This window comes from Castanea sativa, chromosome 8 (assembly GCF_040712315.1).
Source record: "Castanea sativa cultivar Marrone di Chiusa Pesio chromosome 8, ASM4071231v1".
Taxonomy (NCBI): Eukaryota; Viridiplantae; Streptophyta; class Magnoliopsida; order Fagales; family Fagaceae; genus Castanea; species Castanea sativa.
In genome coordinates, this window is record NC_134020.1 from 27,131,100 (window position 1) to 27,149,409 (window position 18,310).

The 18,310-nt window shown below is 37.5% G+C and overlaps 2 protein-coding genes and 1 non-coding gene across 3 annotated transcripts; all 3 read left to right on the forward strand.

Moving 5' to 3' along the window:
* The first annotated feature begins 9,917 nt into the window (after positions 1–9,917).
* LOC142607757 (putative xyloglucan galactosyltransferase GT12) lies at positions 9,918–12,373 on the forward strand. The gene has a single exon (XM_075779368.1). The coding sequence runs from the start codon at positions 10,329–10,331 to the stop codon at positions 12,258–12,260; it is 1,932 nt and encodes a 643-aa protein (XP_075635483.1). The 5' UTR covers positions 9,918–10,328; the 3' UTR covers positions 12,261–12,373.
* A 1,093-nt stretch (positions 12,374–13,466) lies between these two features.
* TRNAG-UCC (transfer RNA glycine (anticodon UCC)) lies at positions 13,467–13,538 on the forward strand. The gene has a single exon. It is a non-coding gene; the product is annotated as a tRNA-Gly (tRNA).
* Positions 13,539–13,958: 420 nt separating this feature from the next.
* LOC142606682 (uncharacterized) lies at positions 13,959–17,453 on the forward strand. The gene is made up of 7 exons (XM_075778018.1): positions 13,959–14,302; positions 14,665–14,727; positions 14,833–14,919; positions 15,485–15,722; positions 15,948–16,021; positions 16,184–16,282; positions 17,152–17,453. Exons 1-7 carry the CDS (start codon positions 14,066–14,068, stop codon positions 17,242–17,244), a joined length of 891 nt encoding a protein of 296 aa, XP_075634133.1. The 5' UTR covers positions 13,959–14,065; the 3' UTR covers positions 17,245–17,453.
* Positions 17,454–18,310: the final 857 nt, after the last annotated feature.

The window sequence follows — 18,310 nt, forward strand, 5'->3', positions numbered from 1 at the left end:
GGGGCTTGCACAGTAGGGAGATTCATCATAATCTGCTGTAGCCTTTTAAAGGCCGCTTACTGTGCCTCCCCCCATTCAAAGTTTTGCCCATTTTTTAGCAATTTCCCGAAAGCAAAGGTGATGGATGCCAGTCCAGGGATGAATCTTCGGATATATAAGACCTTCCCCAAAAAACTTTTCAACTCCTTTACTGTGGCTGGAGGCTTCATAGTTGCTATGGATGTAGCTTTGGCCGGGTCTAGGTCTATTCCACTACTGTGGACCAGAAAACCCAAGAATTTCCCTGAAGATACTCCAAATGCGCATTTGAGGGGGTTCATTCTTAGCTTGAAAATTCTACACCTTTCGAATACCCTCCTCAACACTTAGATATGCTTTTCCCGCTTCTTTGACTTTACCACTATGTTATCCACATAGTCTTCTAATTCTCGATGCATCATGTCATGGAATATAGCCGTCATTGTCCTTTGATAAGTTGCGCCTGCGTTCTTTAACCCAAATGGTATTACTGTATAGTAAAAGTTGCCTATAGGAGTTCTGAAAAGCAGTCGTTTCCGCGTCCTTTAGCGCCATTCTGATATGATTGTATCCACTGAACCTATCCATGAAGGAAAACATAGTGCTTCCTACCGCAGAATCTATTAGTAAGTCCATGTTTGGCAATGGGAATTTGTCTTTCGGGCAGACCCTGTTGAGATTTCTGAAATCTACATAGCACCTTATCTGCCCGTTCTTCTTCTTCACTGGCACTATGTTGGATAACCAATGTAGATGTTGAATGGGTTTGATGAATCCTATGGCTAACAGCTTTTGTACCTCCTTGACTATCTGCTCTTCTATTTTAGTGTGAAATATCCTGGTCGGCTGGGCAACTGGCTTGGCCTCTAAATCCACATTCAACGTATGCACTACTAGCCCAAGATCCATTCCTGGCATTTCACTATAATCCTACGCAAAGAAATCTTTGTATTCCTTTAACAACAGTATGAACTCTGACTTTTCCTTTTCTGATAACTTTGAATTGATTGAGATGGGCCTTGGTTCTTGTGAGTCGGATCCCAAGTTAACTTCCTCTAACTTCTCTTCTGCCACAACTTGTACATCCTTATCTACCGTAACTCTCTTTCTCCATGACTTCCTTCTTCTGAGTCTTCTTGAGCTACACAACACACCAAGCTTTTATGCTGCCACTCTTGTCTAGGGCCCGCTTGTGTTTCACTCATGAGCCCCACGCACCTTTATAGTTTATACACAATTCTGCTGTCAGGTCCTCGGACCCTAACGCATTGTGGTGTGTCATCTGGTTCTGCAACAGGTGCTTCTTTTCTCTTCTTCTTCTGGGAGAGTAATTCTCTCAGATCAGGCTTTGGGTTACTTTAAATGTCCTCCCACCTAGGGACAAAGGTTCCTCTTGGTTTTGACACTGAGCTTTCCTCGGATGGTGCCCATTGGTCATAAAACATAGTTTCTACTAAATGAGCCTCTGCTTGCTCGAATGGTGATGGGTTTGCCGCTATACGTATCATCCTGCCATTCAACCTCCCTTTCACGCACCGGTGCTAGGTATATGGCACCAGTCGGTGTTTGTGCAGCCACGGCCTCTATAAGAGCACATGGTATGAAACTTCCGTCTTTACCACATGGAATCGAGCTAAAGAGGCTATAGGGCCCACTTTTAACCATAGTTGAATGTGGTCTACGGTGTATTCCCCACTTCCTCCAAACCCAGTTACTTCCATTGGGCACCCTTGGATCTTTCTTTCTGAAATCCCTGCTGCCTGCAAGGTGCTTAATGGAATAAGGTTTACCGTGGCACTCGTATATACCAAGGCTCTCTTGATGGGGATCTGATTTATGGACGCGGCTAAGTAGAGGGACCTCCTATGGTCAGGGCACCCCATTTCCATATTCTCGTTACTGAAAGTGATTTCAGTTGATTTCTGTAAGAGAGCTCTATCATCTGCAACTTCTACTGACAAACATTCTACTCCTGCCCTGGAAGCAATGCTTATTAGGGCCTCTGTAGCTACCTTTTGCTCTTTCGCTGTAATGCCGAGTTGGTCAAACAGATTTTTGAACTTGGACCTCTTCTGTAGGGTGGTGATTGCCGCGGCAGGTAGGGTTGGATTCTCCTCCTCATCTTCCCCTAGATCTGCACAAATTACTACCGCTACTACACCCTTCTCTTTGTGGTTCAGGAGTGAATTCCATTTAACTTCTTGCTGAGACAGCTCTAGGGTCCCTTCTTTAATCCTACAGTGCACCAATCTACAGAGCACCTAACATTCGGCGGTAGGATGTTGCACATAATTATGCAAGCGGCAGAAGCGTAGGTCCTTCCGCTCTTCTTCTGTGGGCTCCCTGAAAACTTGATTAGGCTTAAAAACTCTATCCGCTATCTACCTGTCCAATAGCACATCTAGCTCCTTTGGGGTGCATGGTATTGGTGGAGGGGTATTGTACTCCCTCCCATCAGTTTTCCTTTTCCTTTCACTGATGGATGCCGCCATGGCCTGTGGGGCATTCCTTTTGTCAGAACTTGGCCTCACCGATTAAACGGTCTTCCTGGCCTTCTGCAACAGCTGCGCAAATTGGGAAATCTCCAAGCTTTCCAGAAAAGCTCTGTATTCCCTGATCATATTCGTTATGCACATCTCCACCAATGTCTTTGATGGAAATATGCATGTGCGCAACGGAAAATAACATATCTACTTCATTCATGAAAGTTAACATGTACTATATAAGTTATAGAATTTGAGAACTAGAAAGTGTACCTTAGAGTGGTGAATTTCAAAACCGAAGATCAAAATCACTTGGAAACACTTTCAATCTTCACTCCAATTCCACTAACGCCCAAGATGTGTGGTCTCTCAATCAGTTCCAAAGGGAGAATGTCAAAAAACGTTTAACACTTTTTGCACCACTTCGCAATCGTTCTTACAAAATTCTCTACAGAAAAATCTGTATGTTTCTCCCTTTGTATCTAACTGATTATCTAATTGGGCTGGCTTTTTTGGCATTTCCAATTGGGCTTAAGTGTGTGGCTTAGAGTGGGACCAAAAGGGACCAATAAGGCACTAGCTCCAATGGGCCTTGGGCTTTTCTGTCAACTTTTGACAAGTCCAAAATTACCATTAACTATATTTAATACCACTATATAAATATAGTTACACTCTAGGCCTTATTTATAAATTATATCCCAAGACTTTATTATACATGCAACCCCTTCATAAAATATTCGTAGTAACACAAAGTCATGAATATAGACTGTCACTTTGTAAATTACTACATCTTATCCTTGAGTACCCAGTTTAATCATTTAAAGTTATTCATTATATATTTATAAAATTCAATTCCATAAATATATATATATATATATATATATATATATATATATATATATAACTCTCTGAATAACAAACCCATTAAACTTATCTCAAGGGAATATTTTGTATCTCTGTTAAGAGACTATGAATTCCATCTGGAGAATATATATTCCATCAACACTAAATGTGGTTGCCCAACATACTGAAGTTTTGACCATTACTCTAGATCTCACTCCTAATATATCAAAGCAACCTACACCCCATGACCAAGTCCATTATTCTCTCAGGATTAAGAGTTCATGCAAATACAAGTCGTGAGTTTATTATTCAATTGACAGCCATTAGGAGAATAATAAAACTCACAGCGGTCTAGTTCAATATATCTTAACTCTTAAAATATATCAACATATCAACCAGAAATCTTCATTTCCATGATCAAGACAAATCATCTTAGTTGATATGTTATAGTCTTCGCAGATGAAATGCCCAATTTCATCACCAACTACGAACTAAAATTCTGAGTTTACAAAGAACTTGTAATTTATATCTTCTGTGACTTTTCACATAAATCACATACTATGCATCTCATGGACTATATGATAATGTTCCAATATTCATGTTACCATTATTTTTAGATAATAACAAAAAAAATTTATTAAACACAATATTAAGTCATACATAATAAAATAAAATACATAGCATTATACAATAGGATTTAAAGGCACACATCCTAACAGTCTTTTCCTCACAATGGTTATAGCAATCAAACGCTATGTCTCTGAATCTCTTGATGTACTCCATTAAATCTTCTCCATTTCTTTGCTTGGTAGTTTGCAAGGTAGCAAGCATCACTGTTTCCTCTCTGTGGAAGTCCTTAGTGCAAAATACATCCACCATATCATCCCAGGTTGGGATTGATCCTACTTTTAGGCCAATGTACCAGGTGTAGGCATGGTCACATAGTGATTTAGAAAACTCCCTTAGACATAAGTCCTCGTCTGCCACATAAGGGCTAAGAGTATCGATGAACTTGCTCACGTGCTCAACAGCACTACCCTTCCTGCAGTCATATTGTGCGAAAGCACGTGGTTCATACCTTTCAGGATATGGCTTACTAAGCACTCTTAATGGATAAAGAGGTCTCCATGCGTAAAATCTCTCCTTGGGTGCTCTGGCCCTTTTCTGCTCTAAGAGAGCTGCTATCTCAGCTATGGTGATGTAGCGTTGCCCTTCATTCTGCAGAGCGCCTTCAACTGGCGTCTCCTCTTTGTTTGCCGCATGCTCTAGGACATGCTGTCTTCCTTTCTCCTTGGTCTTTTCAATCTTTAGCTGACGTATTTCCTCCATTATCTGTTGTTATGAGTGTTGCAGTGCTTGCAGCACCTTAACAAAAGCATTGGTATTTTCAGCGGGATTCCTTGCCTGCAGTTGAGGTTCAGCCCCTAATCCATTGATGTTTTCTGCCTAGTTGGGCTGATGAGGCGTTGTTGGTCTCGACTCAGCCTGCGAGGGAATAGCACTCATGTTTCACGTCGTCCTGGATTTTGGCGGCATTTGTTTATGAGGATCTCTGTCTTTATCTGCTTCCCAACTCCCCAGTAAAGTCGCCAATTTAAATGTGGGGGCTTTTTTTGCAAATGTTGGGCTGAACAGCCTCCTGCTGCACTAGGTCCAAAGCTTTCTAGATCATGAAGTTGGGACCAGTCCAATAGTAACCCTCATTGGTCCGGCTTGTGCGCAAACAAATGCCACTGTTTGCCAAGTCTTTATCACATGCCCAAGGCAGGCAGAGCTGTTACAATGGCTATGACAGGCAGACACAATAAAGACAATAATAGAAGTTCTTTTATGATTCAGACAAAAGTGAATAATGGGCTTAGATAATGAATGTCCGTTTTATAAAACAATAACAAAGGATAAGTATTAAATGAATATAAATTAGCTTATTAAAAGAGAAAAGGTCAGTCTACCTTGTCAAGTTATATTGTTGAGTCTAAGTCAAGAAATGGGAACCATCTCTTCAACGCGACTAATCTCTCTATGGGAGAAATTAACTACTTTGAAGGGGCGGGCCTGAATGAATTGTAGTTAGAGAGGTCCTTTGCTATTAGCAGAGAACACGGGTCGGAGAGGGAAAGGGAGATCAAACTATTCAGTGCATGCTTGCCACTTAATTCTCTCCGTTTTTACTCTTCTTTCTATTCTCTCCAATTCTTTCCTTTTCCTTTTCCTCGTTTTTATCTTTCCATGTTTTTTCTTAGTTATGGTGAGTCTCTCCCCAGAAGTTGCTCTGCCCCCACCGTGCATAGCAAAGGCCCCTTATATAATGCCAGTCGTGGCTGGCTTTTACCATTTTAGCCCTTAACCGTTTTTGTCTGGTGCGGGCGTCCTTACCGACCATTACTGATTGGTCAATCACCCAACCAGCACCACTTACCTATGCTGGCCGCGCCACTCCACCTCACCAGACAAAGAAGACTCTTTTGTTTGTTTGCTTGTCGTGGCATCCTTACCTGCCACGGTGTAAGTACTCTCTTTCTCTCCTTTCCTCGTGGCATGCACCCAGTGGTTCTAACTCAACTTTGCCTCTTTGTGTGGTATGTCATCCCAGCAAGACACTGCCTCCAAAAGGGTCTGAGCAGGAAACACGAAAAATAGGTTTTTCCCCTCCCCACCGCCAGACCATGCCCTCTTACCTCTGACCCATGACCCACCACTTCTTGTATTGGCTAGGTACAAGTTGGTGGTGTCTGGGTCTTGCGCGTGCCTTACTTCCATGCTCGTCCAAAATCTACCTACCGCTCATGCATTTGTCGCGGTTTGAAGGTCCGTCTGCCCACTCTGTTGTTCATCCTTGACCTCTGGCTTGGGCTGCTTTCCCTGACTTCTCATTTATGACTTGCTTCCTTAGGGGCTAGGCCTTGCCCGATCGTGGGCTCTTTTGTGCTTTACTCTTGACCTTGTTATTTGTTTCCTGCCACGTTATTCTGTTATGTCTGCTGTAATGTTTACTTGACACAAGGCTACTAGGCTTCTTTAGGCTTGTTGTTCATTCCTTTTCTAATGGCCCAATAAACTCATTGGGCTTTTTATTACTTGCGGGCTCCCGTGTCCCACCTACTTCCTTTTGGGGCATACCTGGCCCACTTACTTTCCTGGAGTATGCTTGACCCTTTCCAATTCTATGCTGCCTATGGACTCCTTCGGCTTCCTATGCCCAAGTACTTCATACTTCATCTTTAGGGCTTATGGATTTTCCATTGCCCCTTACTCTCTTTACTTACATTGTTTTGGGCCTGCTGTGGCAGCTGTGACCCATTCTCACTATTCTAGATCCATACTACCCATGAGTTTGCTATTCATTTCTTTTCGGGCCTTCTTAGGCCCATTTACTTCTTCAGGGTCCATTTGTTTGCTTTATAGACCCGTGATCCATTATTCCTGCCACTTGGACTCAATGGTATTTCCATCCCACTTTCTTCAGCCCACGTCTTTGGGCTTTCTCCCCCTGTTGGACTTCTAAAAAATGAGCATTATATTATAAATAAATAATTTGTGACTGTCGAATTACTCGAACTAAAAAAAAGTTAAATATTAGATTACATATATATGCCATTAAACACAAAATATTTATAACCTGCCATTAATATATATATATATATAATTTTTTTTGTTAAAAAGTAATTAATGGACATTAAAAGCAATAAAAAAAGATGATGTGGCATTATTCTGTATTGTTTCTATTACCCATAAATTTTTTTTTTTTTGAGAGAGTTTCAACCTATGGCATCCGCTCCTGATGATAACTCTTTATCATCAGACCAAGACACCAATCAATTTTTGGTGTAGGCGGGGATTGAACCCCAGATCTCTTATACAACCATCCGAGATTTTACCAGTTGAGCTAACCGGAACCCACCTATTACCCATAAATTTAAGTTAATCCAATTAGAACTTACAATACTTTTTTTTTTCCTTCTTAAAGTTAACTCACAAATTCACAATACATTTAATTGGTACAAATCACATCCAATATATAATTATTGTAATATAACCAATCAGATCAATGATAAAATGCCAAATCATTAAGAAAATGGTATAGATTCTCTCATGCTCATTACTTCACATCTACTTTTCATGCTTTAAGCCTGGACACCACATTTTCACTTTCAAAATTTATACATGGGCAGCCGGAGATATTGTGCCAAAAAATGTATGTAAAATGAGTGTAAAAAATATTTAAGCCTCAAAAACACCTCAACTCTAACTTAATAGGCTGATGTGTTAAACAGATTTGGTGGTTGTGATGGTTAGTAAGTAGTGACACCGGTTTATGGTGTCATTGCAATGATTAAGGTGCCTGGTTATAATGAAAGAGAGTAGAAGTTTGAGTTTTTTCTTTTTTTAATAACTAGAAGATGTCCCGCGCGATGCGCGTATCCACTATTAGTTATTTTATAATACTCATATGTGTTATAATGTTTGAAAAATTAATTTCAATTATGAATTATATGTCATTAAAATAATGAATGAAAAAAAAAATGTAACACAATATATCTATAAGTAGCCATAATTAATTAGACTCTAAAAATGCCATTGTATGCTCTTTTTTTTTTGATCAGGTGTACATGTATATTTAGTTCTTACATTTGACGTTTCTAATATAAAATTTTTTATTATTTCCTTTTTTTTTAGAAGGTTTTTTTAAAAAAGAAGAAGAAGAAGAAGAAGAAGAAAACGTGAACTTTTGAAGGCTAAACATCTAAGATTTAAGATTTATAATTTCTAATTCACAAAACTAAATATACATGCCAAGAGATTAAAAATAAAACAGCAATTGAGCAGAGAAATTTAAACTTATACTATTTCATATCTCACGTTTAATTGAGTACCTTAATCACTTACAAAAATTAAACACTTTCCAAAAATATAAATAAAGACAAAAAACACATACCTTTTAGAAACACCATATGTTGTTAAAGTATTGTATCAAACTTTGATAGCGTTAAGTTATTAAGAAACTTAGATTATATGCACCTAAAACCAAAGCCAATTTCATACTCTCTTTTACACTAATTTTCTCGCTTTTTGTCTCTCTATCTCTCCAGTCCTACATTTCTTTTGGCCTTTTGATAGTTTGTGAAACTGGAATATATAAAGGAACATGAAAACTAACATTGAATGGAGAAAACCTTTCATTTTTTAAATTAATGAAATTAAAAGTGAAAGAGTTTAAGAAGTTGGAAAAGGGAGTAGAATCAAACCTTTTAATTTTCTGCATTTATGGCTTAAACTAATCATTGATAAGAAGATAGGAGGTGAAAGGCTAAATGAAAAAGTACTCATACAAAGCGCCACATGGCAGAACCTCATGCATTTCCGCACGAGGTCTCTGCTTTTATATATATATTGATTTGATAGTTAGAGAATAGAGAATTTAAACCATCTATTGAAAACGCTAGGAAATGCCAATTAAGTTGAGCTACATGATTCTTGGCACACAACTTTTGTTATTTGAGTACAAAACAAGAATGTGAGATTTCTTTTACACATATCAACTTAATAAGTTAGAGCTAAGGTGTTGTGTTAATGATGTGGCATTTTATTATTGGTCTATTCCACCACATTGCAACGATTACATATCATCCAATTACATGTGACATGCAAGAATTGTTATCTAACTATAAGTTAAAATCACAATAACATAATCTTTTTATTCATTTTGGGTTTTAGCTAATTCAATTGATAAAAAAAAATTTGTTGTCAAATAAGGGATTTTGATTCAAATCCCACCTATACCAAAAACCAATTAGTGACATGTCTTAATAATAAGAACAATTATCCTAGAATGAACACCCATAGCTTCAAATCATATTTTAGCTATAAAAAAATCTTTTTAAATTAATTTACACAAAAATAAAAAATTAAATGCTCATTTCAATAAGAAATTTATGATCCACAAAAATTTTATAACTATTTTTGTAGCCAATTTTTACTAGTTTTCATCTAAGTGCATCATTATTTCACTTACTAATAACTACTCACTACGTCAGCAATCGGTAAATTTTTCTTGTAAAAACAATTGTGCATATAACATTTTTCTTAATATAATATATAAGAACAACACTTAACCCAAAAGTTTAAGTATATAAGTTTGGATTCAACTATATTATATTAATCACTTCCCTTGTCATTCTTATTCAATATAGGATTTCACTCACACGTGTATACCCAATAATTAGTTGATAGTCAACTTACAATTATTTGAAATTTTGAACAAGATCTTGAACATTTTTTAGAATTATTTCTTGTTGCAAGGCATGTATGGTGCCCCTCAGAGAGAAATTTTTTATGTTGTATAATAGAAAAATATAATATCTATATCATATGGGGTAAGTCCCATGTTATATATTTGCAGGCCAGAGTTTTGTTTGTGTTACTATGATCCGACAAACATGTTATATTATCTTATGAAGGAGGAATACAATACAAAGTAGTTCATGATAGTTGTAGATTAATTGATCCGCCAATGAGTTTCGCGCGGCAAGGTAAAATTTAGAGCGTTCCTTGTATATAAGTTGTAACATTTAATGGACCAAAACCTTGAACGTTTCAACGCCCACCATTGCTTCTCTGTTTTCTCTCTCTCTCTCTCCAATTTCCAACAAACTCACAAGCAATTCTTTCCTCTATTGCTCTCCCTGCACTTCTTTCATCCCTTTAAATTTCATATTGGGAAACCCCATATTCCTGTTCCTTTTCTTGCTCCTTAGGTTATATTAGTATATTTTCTTTTCTGTTTTTTCCATTGCTGTGAATTGGAAGCAAAAACCTTTTCTTGAGCTATACACACGTTTGGATTCTCGTTCTACTTTTCTAACGTTGGTTTGAATTCTTTTCTTCCAATATCATTTGCTGTATATGGATATCTTTGATTTGAGATAGCTCAAAAAGACAACTACGTAGCAGAGAAGGTCATGCATCAGACTCTATTGTGAGGCAATGGACAGCCCGATCATTGGCAAGCGCCGCATCCAATTCTGGTTCGTTGTCTTAGCCTCTTTTCTTTTGTGGTTGTTGATTCTTTATTTCTTTCATTCGGCTCCAATTGTTGGCAAGCCCAGGGTCAACTTGGTAGGTGATAACCTTGCCAATTCTGTCAATTTTGGAGACTCTAATTCTGTTCTTCTGCCTGGAAATTCCAATGAAAGTGTTGACAGATTGCCTAGAAAGGGTAATTTTACTAGTGAAGAAACTGAGGATTTTGTAGAGCCTGTAAAAGATACAAATGTCAAAGATGTTGTGGTAAAGGAAAAAAATGCAACAGAAAACTGGTTCAAGTATAAACCCTTCGGCAATTTTTCTGCCGGAGATTATGGGCTTGAAAATTTTGATCACGTAGTGGTTTCTGAGAGACAAGTGCGTCTCAATAACCAAACTGACCTTGCAGAGAATGAAGTTCAGTTTGTCAGCCAGGTTCCTAATTCAGAGACGAATAAAGAAGAATCAGATGATGAATTGGCTATTAGTCGGAACGAGTTTGAACCAACTGGTTCACTTTCCATGGTGGAGAACAGAAATGAGAGCATCACCAAAGAGTCTAATAATGAGGATGTTGATTCTGAATCTGATTTGTGCTTGGGTAGATACATTTATGTCCATGATCTTCCTAGCCGGTTCAATGAAAACTTGCTCAAACATTGCCAGTTACTTACTAATTGGACTGATATGTGTCTCTTTACATCAAATTTGGGTCTTGGTCCTCGTCTTCCAAATTTGAGTAGGGTCTACTCAAAAACTGGTTGGTTTGCCACAAACCAATTCTTGTTAGAAGTCATTTTCCACAACAGAATGAAACAGTATAAGTGCTTGACAAATGACTCATCATTGGCTTCAGCAATCTTTGTACCATATTATGCTGGCCTGGATGTTTCTCGCTACCTTTGGTATTCAAACACATCAATGAGAGATGCTGCTTCTCTTGAACTTGTCAAGTGGCTCAGAGAAAAACCTGAGTGGAAAAAGATGTGGGGTAGAGATCATTTCTTAGTTGCAGGAAGGATTACTTGGGATTTCAGGAGAATGGGAAAAAAAGATTCTGATTGGGGTAATAAGCTTATGTTATTGCCCGAATCAAGGAACATGACGATGATAATAATTGAATCAAGCCCTTGGGACAACAATGACTTTGCTATACCATATCCAACATACTTCCATCCTTCAAATGATAATGAAGTGTTTCAGTGGCAGCACAGAATGAGGAGGCAGAAAAGGCGATTTCTCTTCTCTTTTGCCGGTGCTCCAAGACCTAATCTTCAAGATTCTATTCGTAATGAGATTATTGATCAGTGCCGGGCTTCGAGGAAGAAATGTAGGTTGTTGGAATGTAATGGTCGTGTCAACAGATGTTACAAGCCAGTGTATGTGATGAAAATGTTTCAAAGTTCTGTGTTCTGCTTACAACCTGCAGGGGATTCTTTCACTAGGCGGTCTACTTTTGATTCAATTTTGGCAGGGTGTATTCCTGTGTTTTTTCATCCAGGTTCAGCTTATGTCCAATATTTATGGCATTTACCAAAAGACTATACCAAATATTCAGTGCTTATACCGGCTAACGATGTCAAAAATGGGAAAGTCAGCATCGAGAAGATATTAAGTCAAATCCCAAAAGAGAAGGTGCGAGAAATGAGAGAGGCGGTTATAAGGCAAATTCCGAAGGTAATATATGCTGATCCAAGGTCTAGATTGGCGACAATTGAGGATGCATTTGATGTTACAGTTAAGGGAGTTCTTGATAGAGTAGAGAAAATTAGGAGGGAAATGAGGGAAGGGAAAAATTCTAGCTTTAGTTATCCAGAAGAATTGAGTTGGAAGTATAATTTGTTTGGGACATTGGGGGAGCATGAATGGGATCCTTTTTTTGCTAGAACATAGAATGTAAACGCTTCACGAACAGGTTACATTGTAGTTTGTACTTGTTTTTTGAAACCTTTTTTTTTTTTTGAAACCTGTAGTTTGTACTTGTACTTGGGATTTTAGTCAGTGTTGTTATGCAGACACATGTATCCCCGTCTTTTTTCGTCTCATTTTTTAGTTTCTTTTGAGAATGTTCGCCTATGATTTTGTTTGATCATATGTCTCTTTGTGTAAATCACCGATGTGCTTGGCGAAACATTCAACTATATTCTGTGGTCATGGCAATTGAAAAGGTTTAAATGTCATTGCAAAGCAGTCCACATTGGTAGGTATTTCTCTTTGACAAAATAAAAGAAATATATGGCTAAATTCGATGGAGACGACACTACGTTGTTGGTGCATAAAAGAAAACACGCCACGGCAGGCTATTTGACTAACTATAGTCGTGGATCTTGATAGCTCTTAAAAACAAAATGTTATTAAAAATGTTATTTTCTATGATATTATTGATGTGATAACAAATTATATATATATGATGATACAGTCACCAATTACATTCATCAATATGAGAGGCAGGTCTCATGCGCCAAACGCATAAGATACTAGCTCTTGTAATAAAGTTGATTATATCATTGATATCAATTGTAAATTATAGTGAGTCAAAAAGGAAAAAAAAAAATTGTAAATTATAGAATACAAAGAGCTAAGACAGGAAAAAAAAATCCTCTAATAATGTGCAATCAAACCATTTCTAGCATCACCTATTGGATTATTGACTGAAAAGCCATAAGCTGAAAGAAAATGTAATTATATCATATTCTCCATTTTCAAAGCTTTATATACCATTATTGTCAAAACTAAGGGTCTATTTGAGATTCACTTATCTTGCTAAAACTGAAAACTTTTTGTTGAAAGTATTATAGATAAAAGTTAAAAGTAAAAGCTAGCTGAAATAGTACAATGAGACTCATGAATAATACCAAAAAGTGCGGTGAGACTTATGAATGATAACAAAAATAAACTGAATAGTAAAATAAGTTGACTTTTTAATCTGATTGTCAAATTAAACTCTTTAATAGAAATTACCCATTAAAAAAATGTCTTAAACCAATAACTTGAGCATATATCATCAGTTTATAATACGATGAGCTGATTGGTTTACCTCTTATCTCAATTAAAGTTACAGATATAATAATATTAATTAATAGTGTCCAGCAACAAGCAGCGTTTGTAGTCCAACGGTTAGGATAATTGCCTTCCAAGCAATAGACCCGGGTTCGACTCCCGGCAAACGCAGTTAGCTGCTGCGATGTCGTTTTTGCTTTTTTACACTACCCAACGACGTCGTTTTAAATCCGTGTTCAAGGCACCAAAAAAAGGCCACCCAGAAAGAAGTTCAAACCGACAAGCAAGTGCAAGTGCAAGTGCAACGACGACGTCTCAAAGCCGTGGCATTAATTCTTTCTTTGTTTCAATCAATCTTTTGTTTCTTTCTTATTCCACACAAAATCCAAATCCAAATCCAAATCAAATCAAATCACAGAGACAAAAAGATATTGCTATAATTAGCACAGGCAATTAGGCAAATAGATATTTACGCGGGAAAACGAACCACAGCCTCCACTCTAATTCTAAAATATATTCCAATCTTGTGGCCCAAAATGAAAAAACAAAAACTCAATTCGCCTCTCTCTAACCGCACGTTTAGTTAGTTGCTCTTTCCCAAAAAGCCTTTTGCCTTGCCTTGCACTATTCAAGTCAACCACAACTACAACTACTACATTAGCTAGCTGCTTTAGCTCCCCAACGGTTTGGTTCGGTTGATGGCTGGCACGAGTGCCTCCTTCGTTCCGCACGTGGTTGGATCATCTAAAGTTCTCGAACTTTCCAGAACCAACCGGTGGCCCGGAGCTCCGTTCTCGGTTCGGATCTCCACCAAACCCACCAGATCCACCACCACCACCAACTGCTCTTGCGCAAACACGGAGGCTCCCTCTTGCATCTTCGTGGGTCCCATCGAGTCCGCCAGTAAAGAAACCCTTGAAGCTCTCTATCGCCAAGTACTTTACTTTACTTTACTTTCACCTTTTTAAATTGTTAATTTCAGTTCCTTTTTTTTTTTCCTTTTCTTTTATAAATAAAATATATATTGAGGGATGGCATGGAACTTGAATTTGAATTTAAAAGAAGAAAAAAAAAAAAAAAAGTGATTGAAATAATTAGCAGTTTGGCATAGACATAATCCACAATTTCTCATTTAACAATAAATGCTTGCTAGGTCACAACATTTTTCACAATTTGCCAAACTGGCGAGTTTTGATTGGAAGTATCATCACTTTGACGCTGAGTTACCTACTAATGATATTGTTTGGAAATGTAATTTATTTGAATTTTTGTGTGTTTAATGTTGTTGATTTTGTAGGCACAGGATGCGTATTACAGTGGCAAACCTTTGATAGTTGATGACATGTTTGATAGAGTAGAGGTAAGCTTGATTTTAACTCTTTTTAATGTCAATTTCAACCGAATTTATCATTTTTGTGATTGTCTATTGATCTATGAGGTTTAACAAATTGTTATATGATGCCAGTTAAAGCTAAGGTGGTATGGTTCCAAATCAGTTGTCAAGTATCCTCGGTGTAGTCTTAGGCGGCATTCAACCTATGCAGATGCAGAGGTAATTCTCTTTTGAACATTTGTTCTTGTTCATGAATCTTTTCGTGTATCCCCTCACTGTGTCTGTGTGTGTGTGTGTGTGTGTGTGTCTTTTCTATCAACTCGCAAACTAAGCCTGTTGTAGTGCAAGAAAAGTAATTCTAATCGTGCTTATGGTTACCCCATGTTAGCCACTCTATATATAGCCCCAATGGTATCAGAGCGATGTCCCAACTTAAATTCTAACATGAATATTAATAAGTGTCAATGCCACGCCTCCCATTTGGTTCTAGGAAAGTAATGGGAGAACATTAATCTGGAGTTTTCTTTTCTTTCCAAGAACTGAAGGAGCTGCAGTGGTGGTGGTGTTTCTGATTCAGCTGAGAAAATGAAATTTATGTTCTGTTTTGATGCTTGTACCCATCTGGTTGATGGGAAATTGGTTTCTAATAATGGAATGGTTGATTAGTGAGATATTTGAGGACATTTGTGGCATATTTGGCTTATTAATTTGTTTTAGATTAGTTGGTGTGTAGGAGAATTGGGTTTTCTCCGCTTTGAATATTTAGTGACATGGTGTAGGGCAGGAAGATATATCACAGGATTTTGCATTAGCGAGCATATGGGTCCTGTTTCTTGCATTTGGAAGCTCTGCATGTCTTGTGCCTTTAATCTACACTGTTGGCCAAGCAAATCAAGTTGCATTCAATTCAGGATTTTACTATGGCATTCAAGCATCCACATTGGAGTTTCTTTCCGTGGTGAATGGCATTCTCTTCATGGCATTGGGGTCTGTGATTGGATACCCAATTGTATCAGCTTCAGGTAATAAATATTAAATTGTTACTTGTAAAGCCTTGGATAAGAATTTAAGAAAATAAAGGCACTTTAGTTTATCTCAATGTCAGGAGTTTCCTCATCATGTACCATTAATATTCTTTGGGTTTTATGGATCATTCTAATCTGGAAATTCAGAAAATAATACCTGTAATATGGTTATTGTTATCGTTGATCCAAATATCATCATAACTCAGGCACTCATTCTCGCAGTTAAAGTGCTTCAAGGCCTGTGGAGGAACGACTTAGTAGCACTTAAAGGGGCATGCCCAAATTGCGGGGAGGAGGTCAGTCTATCATATGGTTGTTAATCTGAAAATTCATATGAGCTTTTTTTTCCTTTTCTCTATAACTTGTCACTGTACCTGTATTTCATCTTATCCAATGAAAAAGGCTATGTTTCAACTTCCAGGTCACCCATTGTCAATAATATAAGCATGTTTCCGCAGGTGTTTGCATTTGTGAAACCAAATCAGACTAATAACAGTCCTCATAGATCAGATTGTCATGTTTGTGAATGCTTATTGGAATTCCGCACCAAGGTTGAGGTAATCTAGTTTGCTTCTATTTCTCATGCTAGAATATTTATGCACCTCAAATTTGTATTTTTATCTTGTTATACTTCTAATGAGAAACAAAGAGAAGACGGCAATTCTACGATTTGAGAGGATTCTTGGCTAAGAGTCTTGTAGTTCAGTAACACCGTCTGGTCTCTTTACAAGGAGAACTAGGATTCAAGTCTTCCCTCCCCCACTTGTTGTAATAATTGAATTATTAAAAAGAATAATAATTAGAGGATTTTGGATTAACAAGGACAATCAGGCAAAGGATTTTGAATTATTTTGGGGTTCAAGAGGAATTGAAATGACTAGGAATGGTCTATCCAATTGGAAATGACTTGGAAAGGACAGTGCACATACTGCTATATCCATATCATGTATGTAGGTGTTGAGGTCTTAGACATACTACTGTCTGTGATGTCTAATTGTTAGTGGCTGGCTGGCTGCATCAGTTCTGAAAGTTGTATTGTCTTAACAGTGAAAATGCTATGCCTTGTCGGCTTTGTGAAATCTTCTGATTATTTAGTGTGCATTTGGCTCCAGATTAAAAAGCCAGTTTATTTTACTGTTCAGCTTATTTTTGCTACTATTTATGGGTCCTACTTCACTTTTTGGTATTATTCATGGATCTCACTGTACTATTTCAGCTAACTTTTACCTTTATCTATTGTACTTTCAGTAAAAAAAATTTCAGTTTTAGCAAAATAAACGGATCCCAAACAGACCCTTAGTAGTGGACACAAAAAAGATGTTCCTTTTAACAGTTTTAATGTTTATGCTAATTTTTTGTCTAAGTTGGGCGTCAAAAGATTTTATAACACCTTGTCTCATAATTAGCTTATTGATTTTTTGTGCAGCGATCGGTTTCAAGACTAGGTAGAGGATGGGTTTACGGCCGCATATACCTTGTTTCACGAAGAGGCAGAAATCGGCGTCAGAAATGGATTTAAGATCTATGCCCAGTATATTAGATCTCCGAAGATTTATGTGAAGTAAAACTATTCTTTACTCTTTTTCTAGGGTGAAATGGTGGTTAATCCTAACAAATATTCATTTTGTTACAAGTCAGTAGACAGCTGGACTTAATATTTTGTAATTAACAACAAATAAGATTCTCTTCGAGATTTAAGTTATAGTAAAGTGCCACACATTCAGAAAAGCAATAGCTATTTTGGTTCTTCAGGTTTCTTTTCATGGGATTGTTAGCTTTGTTAATCAAAGGTATCATAGTCATGCTCAGGGAACCCCATCCACGACATTTTGCTTGTATGAGTCCTACGTTTGTTGTTGCCTTTTCCAAATAGTATAGAACTTGTAGTTATGTTGCATTTATACATGGATTTTGAGTGGCGAAGATTAAAATAAGTGCAACACTGGTTTTATGTAAAATTGTCTTTTTATGAATGGCCCTTGGCACATTCATCATACAATGAACTTAGAAGCTTGGACCTTTATGCCAATCTGTATGGCCTGTAGATAATTTTATCATGCTATGGTAAAACAAGAGGCATTGTTGGCCTCCCAAAGCATGATTACCACCAAGAATTCCAGTAATCACGAATTGCTCAGTTGGCTGGACTGGTTTGGCTGCCAAGTGCCAACGCACAATGTAATATTTAGTTGGTGATATAGCTTGCAATCTTTCTTCTTTTTTTCTCCCCTTAAAATTGGTTAATTACACACCCATCCAATGAGTGTTGAACCTACGACTTCACTCTCCCTCTAAAACTTATAGGGAGAGGAGGTGAAAGTTGAGTCAGACCTTATTTACCGAGTCAAACCTTTTGTACACAATTCTACTTATAGAATGGCAGGCACTAACCGCACAGGCATGAATACGGACTTCACTGCCTGGAAGAAAATGTGGTCAAATCTCAGTTGCACAAGGGGTGCTAAAATGGCACTCAAATCAACTAATGGAGAAAATGAAACTCTAGTTCCCACAACATATTCTAAGAACCCACTACCAATGGCTTGTCATTAGATCTTGACAAAAGGTAAATGAACCTATATTAC